General features: G+C 62.0%; 1 protein-coding gene across 1 annotated transcript in view; it reads right to left on the bottom strand.

The window, feature by feature from the left end:
- The window catches only part of LOC115123490 (daf-12-interacting protein 1-like), a 118,999-nt gene that overhangs the window by 52,929 nt on the left and 50,430 nt on the right, over window positions 1–15,640 (bottom strand). Inside the window, exons 8-10 of the mRNA XM_065015940.1 lie at window positions 5,365–5,497; window positions 3,366–3,526; window positions 1,115–2,519 (exon numbers count right to left, since the gene is read on the bottom strand). Coding sequence (XP_064872012.1) covers window positions 1,115–2,519; window positions 3,366–3,526; window positions 5,365–5,497 — 1,699 coding nt within the window. The remainder of the gene's footprint in view (window positions 1–1,114; window positions 2,520–3,365; window positions 3,527–5,364; window positions 5,498–15,640) is intronic.

Here is a 15,640-nt window from a genome sequence, read left to right on the forward strand (position 1 = left end):
CATTAGATTTGGGGTGGTGTGGGGTATCATTAGATTTGGGGTGGTGTGGGGTATCATTAGATTTGGGGGGGTGAGGTATCATTAGATTTGGGGTGGGGTATCATTAGATTTGGGGTGGTGTGGGGTATCATTATTTGGGGTGGTGTGAGGTATCATTAGATTTGGGGTGGTGTGGGGTATCATTAGATTTGGGGGGTGGGGTGGTGTGGGGTATCATTAGATTTGGGGTGGTGTGGGGTATCATTAGATTTGGGGTGGTGTGGGGTATCATTAGATTTGGGGTGGTGTGGGGTATCATTAGATTTGGGTGTGGGTATCATTAGATTTGGGGTGGTGTGAGGTATCATTAGATTTGGGGTGGTGTGGGGTATCATTAGATTTGGGGTGGTGTGGGGTATCATTAGATTTGGGGTATCATTAGATTTGGGGTGGTGTGAGGTATCATTAGATTTGGGGTGGTGTGGGGTATCATTAGATTTGGGGTGGTGTGGGGTATCATTAGATTTGGGGTGGTGTGGGGTATCATTAGATTTGGGGTGGTGTGGGGTATCATTTGATTTGGGGTGGTGTGAGGTATCATTAGATTTGGGGTGGTGTGAGGTATCATTAGATTTGGGGTGGTGTGGGGTATCATTAGATTTGGGGTGGTGTGAGGTATCATTAGATTTGGGGTGGTGTGAGGTATCATTAGATTTGGGGTGGTGTGAGGTATCATTAGATTTGGGGTGGGGTATTATTAGATTTGGGGTGGTGTGGGGTATCATTAGATTTGGGGTGGTGTGAGGTATCATTAGATTTGGGGTGATTCGGGGTATCAATAGATAAAAAAATGGGGTACTGGCTGATAAAGTGTGAATTCTCCTAGCCCCTAAAGCGGCTCAAGCATTTTGTCAGTGTCAACACATTGAAATGAATAGAGGTGTCTGTTTGGGCTGTGCTTCCCCCGCGGACGGTGGTCTCTATGTCACAATGGGACGCCGGACTACTGCGTCTGTGTCTGTGGACTCTGAATTACGCTTAACCCCTAAACCCTATCCCCTAACCCCTAACCCCTAACCCCTATCCCCTAACTCCTAACCCCTATCCCCTAACCCCTATCCCTACCTGCACTTACCTTAACAGGCTTGTGTCCAGGCTGTGTCTGTGGTGGCTGGCAGTAGGGCTTGGCTGTTAGGAGAGGGAGGGGCCGCGAGGGGGGGGAGATGGGAGGGGGGAGTGTGTGCTGACCTTGTGTGGAGTGGTTTTGTGTGTGGGTGTGTTGGGTGTTTTGGGTTTGGAGCTGTGTGTCTTGGGTGTTTTGGGTTTGGAGCTGTGTGTGTTGGGTGTGTGTGACAGAGATATGTTTTTGGGGGGGGACTCGGGGCTCTTGCTTTGTGTCAGTCTGCAGGGCCTCTAGTCCGTTTCCAGCTCGTTCTCGGTTGTCAGGGTCAGAGTCAGGGTTGTGGTCAGCAGTAATGGTTCTAGACTCAGGGTTCTGGTTAGTAATTATGCTTCTAGACTCAGGGTTCTGGTCAGTACTAATGGTTCTAGACTCAGGGTTCTGGTCAGCAGTAATGGTTCTAGACTCAGGGTTCTGGTTAGTAATTATGCTTCTAGACTCAGGGTTCTGGTCAGTACTAATGGTTCTAGACTCAGGGTTCTGGTCAGCAGTAATGGTTCTAGACTCAGGGTTCTGGTTAGTAATAATGGTTCTAGGGTTAGGGTTCTGGTCAGTAGTAATGGTTCTAGACTCAGAGTTCCGGTCAGCAGTAATGGTTCTAGACTCAGGGTTCTGGTCAGAGGTAATGGTTCTAGACTTAGGGTTCTGGTCAGAACTAATGGTTCTAGACTCAAGATTCTGGTCAGTAGTAATGGTTCTAGACTCAGAGTTCTGGTTATTAATACTGGTTATAGGGTTAGGGTTCTGGTCAGTAGAAATGGTTCTAGACTCAGGGTTCTGGTCAGTAGTGATGGTTCTAGACTCAGGGTTCTGGTTGGTAGTAATGGTTCTAGACTCAGGGTTCTGGTTGGTAGTAATGGTTCTAGACTCAGGGTTCTGGTCAGTAGTGATGGTTCTAGACTCAGGGTTCTGGTTGGTAGTGATGGTTCTAGACTCAGGGTTCTGGTTGGTAGCAGGTGTTCTAGACTCAGGGTTTTGGTTGGTAGTAGTGGTTCTAAACTCAGGGTTCTGGTTGGTAGCAGGTGTTCTAGACTCAGGGTTCTGGTTGGTAGTAGTGGTTCTAGACTCAGGGTTCTGGTTGGTAGTGATGGTTCTAGACTCAGGGTTCTGGTTGGTAGCAGGTGTTCTAGACTCAGGGTTCTGGTTGGTAGTAGTGGTTCTAAACTCAGGGTTCTGGTTGGTAGCAGGTGTTCTAGACTCAGGGTTCTGGTCAGTAGTAATGGTTCTAGGTAGCTGCAGACTGTCCAGCGTTGAATCACTGATGGTGAAGCGGAGAACGTAACGCTGGAGAACCATGGCAGCTTCCGCTTTAGAGCCCGCCCTCCTGTACGCATCACATAGCTCCGCCTCCCTACGCTCTCTGTAGTGAAAGAGGGGGGGGGTAGAGTTTATTCCATTTTTACTGAACCTGTATTAACCTTTAACCTTTAGTCACATTGAGATACAACTATTTTACAAGACAGACCTGTATTAGAAGCTGGTGAGACAAGGAGTGAGAAAGATTTAGGTCCCCTCTCCTCCTTCCCCTCTCCCTCTCTTCTCCTCTCCTCCTTCCCCTCTCTTCTCCTCCCCCTTCTCCCCTCTCCTCTAATCCCCCTCCCTCTCCTCCTTCCTCTCCCCCTCTCTTCTCCTCTCCCTCCCCTCTCTTCTCCTCTCCCTCCCCCCTCTTCCCTCCCCCTCCTCCCCCTTCTCCCCTCTCCTCTAATCCCCCTTCTCCCCTCTCCTCCTTCCTCTCCCCGTCTCTTCTCCTCACCCTCCCCACCTCCCTCCCCACCCCCTCTCTTCTCCTCTCCCTCCCCCTCTTCCCTCCCCCCCTCCCTCCCCCTCTCCTCCCCTCTCTTCTCCTCTCCCTCCCCTCTCCTCACCCTTCTCCCCTCTCCTCTAATCCCCTCCCTCTCCTCCTTCCTCTCCCCCTCTCTTCTCCTCTCCCTCCCCCTCCTCCCTCCCCGTCTCTTCTCCTCTCCCTCCCCTCCCTCCCCTTTCCTCTAATCCCTCCCTCCCTCCCCTCCTCCCTCTCTTCCTCCTTCCTCTCCCACTCCTCCTCATCCTCTCTCTCCTCTCTTTCCCACCCCCCGCCTACTCCCCTCGCCTCTCTTCCTCTCGTCCTCCTCCTCTCTTTCCCTCCCTCCTCCTCCTCCCTCCTCATCCTCCTCCTCCTCCTCCTCTCTTTCCCTCCCTCTCCTTCTCCTCCTTCCTCTCTCCGTACTTGTCCTCTACGATCTCTCTGTACGTCTTGATGTTCTTCTTCTTCTGGGTGTGGCCTCCCTCCTCCTCCTTCATCATCCTCTCCATTCGCTTCCTCTCCTCCTCCTTCCTGATCAGATCCTGAGAAGCACTGCGGCGACGACTCTTCCACCGGGCTAGGTCCTAGAGGGAGGGGAGGAGAGAGGAGAGAGGGATGAGGAGAGAGGGATGTCTGTCTGTCTGTCTAGAGGGAGGGGAGGAGAGAGGAGAGGGGGATGAGAGGAGAGGGGAGGAGAGAGGAGAGGGGGATGAGAGGAGAGGGGAGGAGAGAGGAGAGAGGAGAGGGGAGGAGAGAGAGGGGAGGAGAGAGGAGAGAGGGATGAGGAGAGAGGGATGTCTGTATGTCTGTCTAGAGGGAGGGGAGGAGAGAGGAGAGAGGGATGAGAGGAGAGGGGAGGAGAGGAGAGAGAGAGGGATGAAAGGAGAGTGGGAAGAGGAGTGGAGAGAGGAGAGTGGGTGAGGAGAGAGGGATGAGAGGAGAGTGGATGAGGAGAGGGGAGAGGGATGAGAGGAGAGCGGGAAGAGGAGTGGAGAGAGGAGAGTGAGTGAGGAGAGAGGGATGAGAGGAGAGTGGATAGGGAGAGGGATGAGAGGAGAGAGGAGAGAGGAGAGAGGGATGAGAGGAGAGAGGGATGTCTGTCTGTCTGTCTAGAGGGAGGGGAGGAGAGAGGAGAGAGGGATGAGGAGAGAGGGGAGAGGGATGAGAGGAGAGGAGAGAGAAGAGAGGGGAGGAGAGGAGAGGGGAGAGTGGGTGAGGAGAGAGGAGAGAGGGATGAGAGGAGAGGGGAGGAGAGAGGAGAGAGGGATGAGAGGGGAGCGGGAAGAGGAGTGGAGAGAGGAGAGTGGGTGAGGAGAGAGGGATGAGAGGAGAGTGGATGAGGAGAGGGGAGAGGGATGAGAGGAGAGGGAGAGAGGGAGAGAGGGATGAGAGGGAGCGGGAAGAGGATGGAGAGGAGAGTGGAGAGGGGGATGAGAGAGAGAGAGGAGGGGAGAGGAGAGAGGAAGAGTGGGAGGGAGAGAGGAGAGAGAGGGAGGGATGAGAGGAGAGTGGATGAGGAGAGGGAGAGGGATGAGAGAGAGGGATGAGAGGAGAGAGTCTGTTGTGGAGAGGAGGGGAGGAGGAGGAGAGAGGGATGATGAGAGGAGAGGGAGAGGGGAGAGGGATGAGAGGAGAGAGGAGAGAGGGAGAGAGGGATGAGAGGAGAGAGGGATGTCTGTCTGTCTGTCTAGAGGGAGGGGAGGAGAGAGGAGAGAGGGATGAGGAGAGAGGGGAGAGGGATGAGAGGAGAGGAGAGAGGAGAGAGGGGAGGAGAGGAGAGGGGAGAGTGGGTGAGGAGAGAGGAGCGAGGGATGAGAGGAGAGGGGAGGAGAGGAGCGAGGGATGAGAGGAGAGGGGAGGAGAGGAGAGAGGGATGAGAGGGGAGCGGGAAGAGGAGTGGAGAGAGGAGAGTGGGTGAGGAGAGAGGGATGAGAGGAGAGTGGATGAGGAGAGAGAGGGAGAGGAGAGGAAGAGAGTGGAGAGGAGAGGGAGAGAGAGAGGGAGAGAGGAGAGGAGAGAGGAGAGGAGAGAGGGATGTCTGTCTGAGAGGGAGGAAAGGGAGGAGAGAGGGATGAGAGGAGAGTGGGAAGAGGAGAGGAGAGAGGGATGAAATGAGAGTGGATGAGGAGAGGAGAGAGGAGAGAGGGATGAAAGGAGAGTGGATGAGGAGAGGAGAGAGGGATGTCTGTCTGTCTAGAGGGAGGAAAGGAGAGAGGGATGTCTGTCTGTCTAGAGGGAGGAAAGGAGAGAGGGATGTCTGTCTGTCTAGAGGGAGGAAAGGAGAGAGGGATGTCTGTCTGTCTAGAGGGAGGAAAGGAGAGAGGGATGTCTGTCTGTCTAGAGGGAGGGGAGGAGAGAGGGATGTCTGTCTGTCTAGAGGGAGGAAAGGAGAGAAGAGATTCTGTCCGTCCGTCTGACTTACGTCTTGCCATTCCTCCTCCTCCTCCTGGTGATTGGTGTACTGTTCCTGCATGCCGTCATATCGTGATTGGCCGAGAGGCTGAAGTAGTCCCGCCCCCTCTTCCTCACTGTGCATGTTAATTATATTTATGCTCCTAGACAAATCAAATCAAATCAAATTTTAGTGATGTCAGAGAGAAGCTGCTGTTAGCTGTTTGCTGTGATGGTTGAAATGCATTGTGCTTCTAGTTAGGGTAGGAGCAGGGTGATAACCAACAAGTAATCTAACTAACAATTCCAAAACTACTGCAGGGCAGGGCACATCAATTTTTAAAGTGGCAGTTGGGCAGTGTCAATGGCTGGCAGCAGCCACTCAATGTTAGTGGCTGTTTAACAGTCTGATGGCCTTGAGATAGAAGCAGTTTTTCAGTCTCTCGGTCCCAGGGCTTTGATGCACCTGTACTGACCTCGCCTTCTGATGATAGCAGGGGTGAACAGGCAGTGGTTTGGGTGGTTGCATGTCCTTGATGATCTTTATGGCCTTCCTGCACATCGGGTGGTGCAGGTGTCCTGGAGGGCAGGTAGTTTGCAGGTGAGGGCAGACCTCACTACCCTGGAGAGGGCAGGGCACGGTTGAGGGCGGAGCAGGGCAGGTACCAGGCAGGGCATACAGGGCCCGCCAGGCATGCTCTCAGTGCAGGGCAGGGCAGGTGCATCCGAATTTCTTCAGGGTCAGGCAGGGAAGGGCAGGGCTTGCAGGGCAGGCTGGCAGTGTGAGTAATAGGCAGGGCAGGGCAGGGCAGGGCAGGGCAACTTAGGGCAGGCAGGCTCTCCAGGGCTGGGCAGGGCAGGCAGGCAGGCAGTGCTGCCCTCTTCAGGGGCTGGCATGCAGGCAATTCAGGGCTTGTCTGTGACGGCAGTGTAGGGCCGAGGAACAGGCAGGCAGGGCACTCAGGAGGGCTCACCTCTCTCCACTACTGATCCATCAGGATGTGGATAGGGGGTGTTCCTCTGCATCCCTGAAGTCTAGGCAATCATCTCCAGGGCAGGGCAGGTTGGGAGGGTTGAGTGCAGGGCAGGGCAGGCCTGACACCAGGGCTCCGAGGGCCAGGGCAGGGCAGGGCAGTAGGCAGGCGGGCAGGAGATGTTGTTGGTAATCGCTTCACCACTGTAAGCAGGGCAGGTCCGCAAAACTTGATGATGGTCCAGTTGAGGCAGTGCAGGGCAGGGCAGGGGCACGCAGCGTGGGTGAACAGGGAGGGCAGGAGAGGGCTCAGAACGCACCCTGTGGGGCAGTAGTCAGATGATCACAGGCAGTCTCACAGAGGTTGTTGCCAGGGTCCCTCACCAGGCTGTGGGCGGGATTGCAGGAAGTCTGTGGGGCTAGGGCAGCTGCAGGGCAGGGCAGGCAGGAGACCCAGGGTCAGGGAGCTTGATGAGGAGCTTGGAGGGTACAGGGTATTGAATGCCGAGCACCTTAGTCTTGGGAACAGCATTTCAATAGGTGGCCCTCTGTCCAGGTGGGTTAGGGCAGCAGTGTGGTTGAGGGCATCGCAGGACCTATTTGGGCCGTAAGCAAATTGGCCAGTGGGTCTGGGTGTCAGGTAGGGCAGGTCTGGGAGGTGATATGGTCCTTGACTATTCTCAAAGCACTTCATGATGACGGAAGTGTGCTTACACCTCGGGGCGGTAGTCGTTTAGGCAGTTTACCTTAGCTTGGGAACAGGAACAATGGTGGCCCCTTTGAAGCATGGGGAACAGCAGACTGGTATAGGGAGGCAATTGAATCCATGTCCGTAAAACACTGTGGCCAGCTGGTCTGCGCATGCTCTGAGGGTAGGGCTGGGGATGCCTCTGGGCCTGCAGCCTTGAATTGGGTTAACACGTTTAAATGTCTTACTCACCTCGGCTGCAGTTTAGAGAGACCGCATGTTTTCGTTGCAGGTCAGGTCAGTGGCAGCTGCATTGTTCAAAGCTGGCAAAAAGTGATTTAGTCTGCCTGGGAGCAAGACATCCTGGTCCGTGACTGGGCTGGGTTTCTTCTAATGTAGTCCGTCAATCCACTGTAGACCCTGCCACATTTTTGTGTCTGAGCCATTGAATTGAGATTCCACTTTGTCTCTGTACTGACGCTAGCTTGTTTAATAGCACACCGAAATAGCTGCATTGTTTATTCGACATATTACCAGACAGGAAATGCCCTGATTAAAAGCAGTGGTTCGCGTTTCTGTTTGCTGTGATGGTTGAATGCTGCCATCAATCCACGGTTTCTGGGTTTGGGAATGTTTTTAGGGTATGGGGAACGACATCTTCGCACGCACGCTAATGAACTCGCACACCGAATCAGCGTAGGCCAGGGAAGCAGGGAACCGGAAACAGGAAATCAGAGGATGTCAGAGAGAAGCTGCTGTTAGCTGTTTGCTGTGATGGTTGAATGCATATGGGGAAGGGTAGGTTAGGCAGGGGCAGGGTAGGGGCAGGGGTAGGGTAGGGTAGGGTAGGGTAGGTTAGGGTAGGGTAGGGCAGGGTAGGCAGGGGTAGGGCAGGGCAGGGGCAGGCATTAGGCAGGGCAGGCAGGCAGGCAGGGCAGGCAGGGCAGTGGCAGGGCAGGGCAGGGCAGGCAGGCAGGCAGGGCAGGCAGGGCAGGGGCAGGGCAGGGCAGGCAGGGCAGGGCAGGGCAGGCAGGGCAGGGCAGGCAGGCAGGGGCAGGCAGGCAGGGGCAGGGGCAGGGCAGCAGGGCAGGGGCAGGCCAGGGGCAGGGCAGGGCAGGTTAGGCAGGTAGGCAGGGCAGGGCAGGGGGCAGCAGGGCAGGCAGGGCAGGGGCAGGTTAGGGCAGGGCAGGGCAGGGCAGGGCAGGCTCAGGCAGGGCAGGTCAGGCAGGGCAGGGCAGGGCAGGGCAGGCCAGGCAGGCAGGGGCAGGGCAGGCAGGCAGGGCAGGGCAGGGGCAGGGCAGGGCAGGCAGGGCAGGGCAGGCAGGGCAGGGCAGGCAGGGCAGGGCAGGGCAGGGCAGGGCAGGCAGGGCAGGCAGGCAGGCAGGCAGGGCAGGGGCAGGGCAGGGGGCAGGGCAGGCAGGGCAGGGCAGGGCTAGGCAGGGTGGGCAGGGCAGGGCAGGCCAGGCAGGGCAGGGCAGGTGGCAGGCAGGGCAGGGCAGGGCAGGCAGGGGTAGGGCAGGCTAGGGCAGGGCAGGCAGGCAGGGCAGGGCATGCAGGTAGGGGCATGGGCAGGTAGGGCAGGAGGCAGGGGCAGGGCAGGGCAGGGGCAGGGCAGGGCAGGGCAGGGCAGGGCAGGGCAGGGAGGCAGGGCAGGCAGGGCAGGTTAGGCAGGGCAGGGCAGGCCAGGGCAGGGGCAGGGCAGGGCAGGGCAGGCCAGGCAGGGCCGGGAGGCAGGGCAGGCTCAGGGCAGGGGAGGGCAGGCAGGGCATGAGCAGGGGTGCAGGCAGGGCTGGGCAGGGCAGGTAGGCAGGCTAGGCAGGGGGCAGGCAGGGAGGGTAGGGCAGGGTAGGGTTGGGCAGGTAGGCAGGGGCTGGGAGGGTAGGGAGTGGCAGGGTAGGTTAGGGCAGGGCATGCAGGCAGGGCTGGGAGGGCAGGGCAGGGCAGGGCAGGGTATGCAGGCAGGGCAGGGCAGGCAGGGCAGGGGAGGGCAGGGCAGGCAGGCAGGGGCAGATGGGCAGGGGGCTGGGTAGGTTAGGCTGGGGCAGGGTAGGGCAGGGCAGGCAGGGCATGCAGGCAGGGTTGGGCAGGCAGGGCAGGGTAGGCAGGGCAGGGCAGGCAGGGTAGGCTGGGAGGGCAGGGGCTGGGCAGGGCAGGGCAGGCAGGGCTGGGAGGGCAGGGCAGCAGGGCAGGGTAGGCAGGGCATGTGGGCAGGGTTGGGAGGGTAGGGGTAGGGTAGGTAGGTTAGGGTAGGGAGGGTAGGGCAGGGGAGCTGGCAGGGTAGGTAGGGTAGGGGCAGGTAGGGCTGGGGTCACTGGGAGGGCAGGGTAGGCAGGTTAGGCAGGGCATGCAGGCAGGGCTCAGGGCAGTGGGTTAGGCAGGGCAGGGCCAGGTTAGGGCTGCAGGCAGGGTCAGGGCAGGCAGGGCAGGCAGGCAGGGCATGCAGGCAGGGTCAGAGGGCAGGGCAGGGCAGGGCAGGTCAGGCAGGGCATGTAGGCAGGGTCAGGGGGCAGGGGGCAGGGCAGGCAGGCAGGGCATGCAGGTAGGGCTGGGAGGGCAGGCAGGGTGCAGGGCAGGGTATGTTAGGCAGGGCTGGGCAGGGCAGGGCAGGGCAGGTTAGGCAGGGCAGGGCAGGAGGCAGGGCAGGGCAGGGCAGGCAGGGGGCAGGGGTAGGGCAGGGCAGGCAGGCAGGGTAGGCAGGGCAGGGCAGGCAGGGCAGGTGGCAGGCAGGCAGGCAGGCAGGGGCAGGCAGGGCAGGCAGGGCAGGGTAGGGCTGGGAGGGTAGGCAGGCAGGCAGGGCAGGCAGGCTGCAGGCAGGCAGGCAGGCAGGGGTAGGCAGGCTAGGCAGGTAGGCTGGGCAGGGCAGGCAGGTGGGTTGGGCAGGGCAGGCAGGGCCGGGGAGGCAGGGCAGGGGCAGGGCAGGGCTGGGAGGCAGGGTCAGAGGGGCAGGCAGGCTGGGAGGGCAGGGCAGGCAGGCAGGCAGGGCAGGGCAGGGGGTAGGCTGGGCAGGCAGTTAGGGCAGGGCATGGGCAGGGTTGGGAGGGCAGGTAGGGAGGGTAGGTAGGGTAGGGCATGTAGGCAGGCAGGGCAGGGTTGGCAGGGCTAGGCAGGGCAGGCAGGGCTGGGAGGCAGGGCAGGCAGGCAGGGCTGGGGAGGGCAGGGCAGGCAGGGTCAGGTTGGGCAGGGCAGGTAGGGCAGGCTGGGAGGGCAGGGCAGGGCAGGGTGTGGGCAGGCAGGGCTGCAGGCAGGGCAGGCAGGGGCAGGGCAGGCAGGGCAGGGTGCAGGCAGGGGCTGGGAGGGCAGGGCAGGCAGGGCAGGCCAGGGCAGGGCATGCAGGCAGGGTCAGATGGGCAGGGCAGGCAGGGTGCAGGCAGGGCAGGGGCATGCAGGCAGTAGGCAGGGCAGGCAGGGCTGGGAGGGCAGGGCAGGCAGGGCTGGGAGGGCAGGCAGGGCTGGGAGGCCAGGGCAGGTGTGGGCATGCAGGCAGGGTCAGATGGGAGGGCAGGCAGGCCAGGGCAGGGTAGGCAGGGTCAGAGGGGCAGGGTGGGCAGGCAGAGGGGGAGGGCAGGGTAGATGAGGGCAGGCAGGGCAGGTAGGGGTAGGCAGGGCAGGCAGGGTAGGGGCAGGGCAGGCAGGGCAGGGCAGGGCAGGGCAGGCAGGCAGGGCATGAGGCAGGGCAGGGCAGGGGCATGGGCAGGGCAGGAGGGCAGGCAGGGTCAGGCAGGCAGGGCTGGGCAGGCAGGCAGGGCAGGCAGGGCAGGGCAGGCAGGGCAGGGCAGGGCTGGGGAGGGCAGGCAGGGCAGGGCAGGGGGCAGGCATGCAGGCAGGGGCCAGGGGCAGGGCTGGGAGGTCAGGCAGGCTGGGCAGGGTAGGGCATGTAGGCAGGGCTGGGAGGGCAGGCAGGGCAGGCTGCAGGGCAGGCTGGGGCAGGTAGGCAGGGCTGCATGTAGGCAGGGTCAGATGGGCAGGGCAGGCAGGGCAGGCCAGGGCAGGGCATGCATGGGCAGGGCAGATGGCAGGCAGGTAGGCTGGGGGCAGGGCAGGCTGGGCAGGGCAGTAGCACAGGGCAGGCTGGGAGGGCAGGGCAGGGCTGGGCAGGGTAGGCAGGTATGGGGAGGGTAGGTCAGAGGCTGGGCAGGTTAGGTAGGGCAGGCTGGGCAGGGTCAGGCCAGGGGTAGGCAGGGTTGGGGGAGGCAGGCAGGCAGGCAGGGGTGGGAGGGTAGGCAGGTTGGCAGGTTAGGGCAGGGAGGGTAGGGCAGGCAGGGCAGGGTAGGCAGGGCAGGGTCAGAGGCAGGGCCAGGCAGGGGCATGCTGGAGCAGGGCAGGGAGGGCAGGGCAGGGGCAGGGTAGGGCAGGCTGGAGCAGGGCATGCAGGCAGGGCTGAGGGAGGGTAGGCTGGGCAGGCAGGGCAGGCAGGGCATGCAGGCAGGGCTGGGAGGGCAGGGCAGGCTGGGCAGGCTAGGCAGGGTATGCAGGCAGGGGTGGGAGGCAGGGCAGGCCAGGCTGGGCATGCAGGTTAGGGCTGGGGGCATGTAGGCAGGGTTGGGCAGGGTAGGCTGGGTAGCAGGGCAGGTGGCATGCAGGGGGGAGGGTAGGGCAGGCCAGGGCAGGGCATGCAGGCAGGCTGGGAGGGTAGGGCAGGTCACAGGCCAGGGCAGGGCATGTAGGCAGGGTGGGAGGGCAGGGTGCAGGCAGGGCAGGGCATGCAGGCAGGGAGGGCAGGGGGGCAGGGCAGGCAGGGGCAGGGCATGAGGCAGGGCAGGGAGGGCAGGGCAGGCTGGGTAGGGCATGCAGGCAGGGTGGGAGGGCAGGGCAGGTTAGGGGCAGGGCATGCAGGTAGGGCTGGGAGGGTAGGGCAGGTTAGGCAGGGCATGTAGGCAGGGTCAGATGGGCAGGGGCAGGGCAGTGGGCATGCAGGCAGGGCTGGGCAGGGGGCAGGGCAGGGCAGGGCCAGGCAGGGCTGGGAGGGCAGGCAGGCTGGGCAGGGATGCAGGCAGGGCTGGGGAGGGCAGGGCAGGTTAGGCAGGGCAGCAGGCAGGGGTGGGGAGGGCAGGGCAGGTTAGGGTAGGGTATGTAGGTAGGGTTGGGAGGGTAGGGTAGGTTAGGGTAGGGTATGTAGGTAGGGTTGGGAGGGTAGGCAGGCAGGGGCAGGGCATGCAGGCAGGGCTGGGAGGGCAGGGCAGGTTCAGGGCAGGGCATGCAGGCAGGGCTGGGAGGGCAGGGCAGGTCAGGGCAGGGCAGGGCAGGCAGGGTGGGATGTGGCAGGGCTGGGAGGGCAGGTAGGCTGGGCAGGGCAGGGCATGCAGGCAGGGCTGGGAGGCAGGGCAGGCTAGGGCAGGGCATGTAGGCAGGGCTGGGAGGGCAGGCAGGCTAGGTAGGGGCAGGCAGGGTTGGCAGGGTCAGGGCAGGGCAGGAGGGCAGGGCAGGGCTGGGTAGGGCAGGGCTGGGAGGGCAGGGCAGGCTGGGCAGGGCATGCAGGCAGGGTCAGATGGGCAGGGCAGGGGCAGGGCATGCAGGCAGGGCTGGGAGGGCGCAGGGCATGCAGGGCAGGGCAGGGCAGGGGCAGGGCAGGCAGGGTCAGGAGGGCAGGGGCAGGGCAGGGCAGGGGGCAGGGCAGGCAGGCAGGGCATGGGCAGGGCAGGGGCAGGGCAGGGCAGGCAGGCAGGGCATGCAGGCAGGGCTGGGATGGGCAGGGCAGGCTAGGCAGGGCAGGCAGGGCATGGGCAGGGGGCAGGCAGGGTGCAGGCAGGGTCAGGCAGGGCAGGGCAGGTAGGGGCATGCAGGCAGGGTCAGGGGCAGGGGTTAGGGCAGGGTATGGCAGGGCATGCAGGCAGGGCTGGGAGGGCAGGGCAGGTTAGGGCAGGGCATGTAGGCAGGGTCAGGGGAGGGCAGGGCAGGCTGGGTAGGTTAGGGCAGGGCATGTAGGCAGGGCTGGGCAGGGTAGGGCAGGGCAGGCTAGGGCAGGCATGCAGGCAGGGCAGGTAGGGGCAGGTAGGGCAGGGCAGGGCAGGGCAGGTGGGCAGGGCAGAGGGCAGGGCAGGGTAGGTTAGGTAGGGTAGGTAGGTAGGGCAGGGGAGGGTAGGGCAGGCTAGGTAGGTAGAGCAGTAGGTAGGGTTGGGCAGGTAGGGTAGGTTAGGTAGCAGGTGGGGAGGGTAGGCAGGCTGGGAGGTAGGTAGGTTGGGTAGGTTAGGGTAGGCAGGTTGGCTAGGTAGGGTAGGTTAGGTAGGGTAGGTTGGGAGGGCAGGGCTAGGGTAGCAGGGTAGGTGAGGTTGGGTAGGGGTAGGTGGGCAGGGTAGGGGAGGGTAGGGCTAGGCTGGGCAGGGCAGGGCAGGGCAGGCTGGGCAGGTGGGTAGGCAGGGCATGTAGGCAGGGTTGGGAGGGCAGGGCAGGCTGGGCAGGTAGGCAGTAGGGCAGGCTGGGTAGGCTAGGTAGGGCATGTAGGTAGGGCTGGGAGTTGGGCAGGGCAGGGCTGGGCAGGTTGGGAGGGTAGGGCAGGTTGGGCAGGTTAGAGTAGGGCAGGCTGGGCAGGTGGGCAGGCATGCAGGCAGGCAGGCAGGGCAGGGCAGGGCAGGGCAGGCTGGGCAGGTTAGAGCAGGGCAGGCTGGGCAGGTGGGCAGGCAGGCTGGTTGGTAGGTAGGCAGGCAGGGTAGGGTAGGATAGGGTAGGCACTGTAGGTAGGGTAGGGTAGGTAGGTAGTAGGGTAGTTAGGTAGGTAGGCAGGCTGCAGGGTAGGGCAGGGCAGGTTAGAGCAGGGCAGGCTGGGCAGGGGTAGGGCTGTGTAGGGCAGATAGGCATGTATGAATGGGGGAAGGCAGGCAGGGGCAGGGCAGGGCAGTGCAGGCAGGGCAGGCAGGCATGAATGGAGGCAGGGTGGGCAGGTAGGGTGGGGGCAGGCAGGCAGGGCAGGCATGAATGGAGGCAGGCAGGGCAGGCAGGGCAGGGCAGGCAGGGCAGGCAGGGCAGGCAGGCAGGGCAGGGCAGGAAGGGCAGGCAGGGCAGGCAGGGCAGGCAGATAGGGCAGGGCAGGGAGGCAGGAAGGGCAGGCAGGGCAGGCAGGGCAGAGCAGGGGTGGAGCAGGGCAGGCAGGGCAGGCAGGGCAGGCAGGGCAGAGCAGGGCAGGCAGGCAGGGCAGGGCAGGCAGGCAGGAGGGGCAGGCAGGGCAGGCAGGCAGGGCAGGCAGGGCAGAGCAGGGCTAGAGCAGGGCAGAGCAGGGGGCAGGGCAGAGCAGGGCAGGCAGGCAGGGCAGGCAGGCATGAATGGAGGAAGGGCCGGGCAGGCAGTGCAGGCAGGGCAGAGCAGGGCAGTAGGCAGGGCAGAGCAGGGCAGGCAGGGCAGAGCAGGGCAGGCAGGCAGGCAGGCAGGGCAGGCAGGCAGGGCAGGCAGGCATGAATGGAGGTAGGGCAGGTTGGGTAGCCAGGCAGGTATGAATGGAGGCAGAGCATGCAGGTAGGGCAGCCAGGCAGGCATGAATGGAGGTAGTGTAGGTAGGGTAGCTAGGTAGGTATGAATGGAGGTAGGGTAGGTTGGGTAGTTAGGTAGGTATGAATGGAGGTAGAGTAGGTAGGGTAGGTATGAATGGAGGTAGAGTAGGTAGGGTAGGTATGAATGGAGTTAGGTAGGTATGAATGGAGGTAGGGTAGGTATGTAGGGTAGGTAGGGTAGGTATGAATGGAGGTAGGGTGGGTACTGTATGTAGGGTAGGTAGGTTAGGTAGGCAGGCAGGCTGGTAGGCAGGCAGGCAGGGAAGGGTAGGCAGGGCAGGGCAGGCAGGGCAGGGCAGGCAGGGCAGAGCAGGGTAGGCAGGGGCAGGCAGGGCAGAGCAGAGCAGGGCAGGGCAGGGCAGGGCAGGCAGGGCAGGGCAGGGCAGAGCAGGGCAGGGCAGGTAGGGAGGGAAGGCAGGCAGGGCAGGTGGGTAGGGCAGGTGGGTAGGGGCAGGGTGGGTAGGGTAGGGCAGATAGGTATGGAATGGAGGAAGAGTACGTAGGGCAGTGCAGGTTGGGTAGGCTAGGTAGGTATGAATGGAGGGCAGGTAGGGTAGTGCATGTAGGGTAGGTAGGGTATGAATGGAGGTAGGGCAGGTAGGGTAGTGCAGGCTGGGTAGCCAGGTAGGCATGAATGGAGGCATGGTAGGTAGGGTAGTGTATGTAGGGCAGGTAGGTATGAATGGGAGGTAGGGTAGGTAGGGTAGTGTAGGTTGGGTAGCTAGGTAGGGTATGAATGGGGGTAGGGTGGGTAGGTAGTGTAGGTAGGGCAGGTAGGGGGAAGGGAGGTAGGGCAGGCAGGGCAGTAGGCAGGCAGGGTAGGGTAGGCAGGGTATGAATGGAGGCAGGGTAGGTTGGCAGCTAGGCAGGCATGAATGGAGGCAGGGCAGGCTGGGTAGCAGGTAGCAGTATGAATGGAGGTAGGGCAGGCAGGGCAGGGTAGTGTAGGTAGGGCAGGCAGGCATGAAAGGGTAGGTAGGGCAGGCAGGGCAGGGCAGGGTAGGCAGCCAGGCAGGCATGAAGGGGGCAGGGCAGGCTGGGCAGCCAGGCAGGCATGAATGGAGGCAGGGCAGGTATGGGTAGGGCAGGCATGAATGGAGGCAGGGCAGGCACTATGTAGGGTAGGGCAGGGCAGGCAGGGCAGGGTAGGTAGGGTAGGTACAGGGTA

The sequence above is a fragment of the Oncorhynchus nerka genome, unplaced genomic scaffold (genome assembly GCF_034236695.1).
Source record: "Oncorhynchus nerka isolate Pitt River unplaced genomic scaffold, Oner_Uvic_2.0 unplaced_scaffold_1203, whole genome shotgun sequence".
Lineage (NCBI taxonomy): Eukaryota > Metazoa > Chordata > Actinopteri > Salmoniformes > Salmonidae > Oncorhynchus > Oncorhynchus nerka.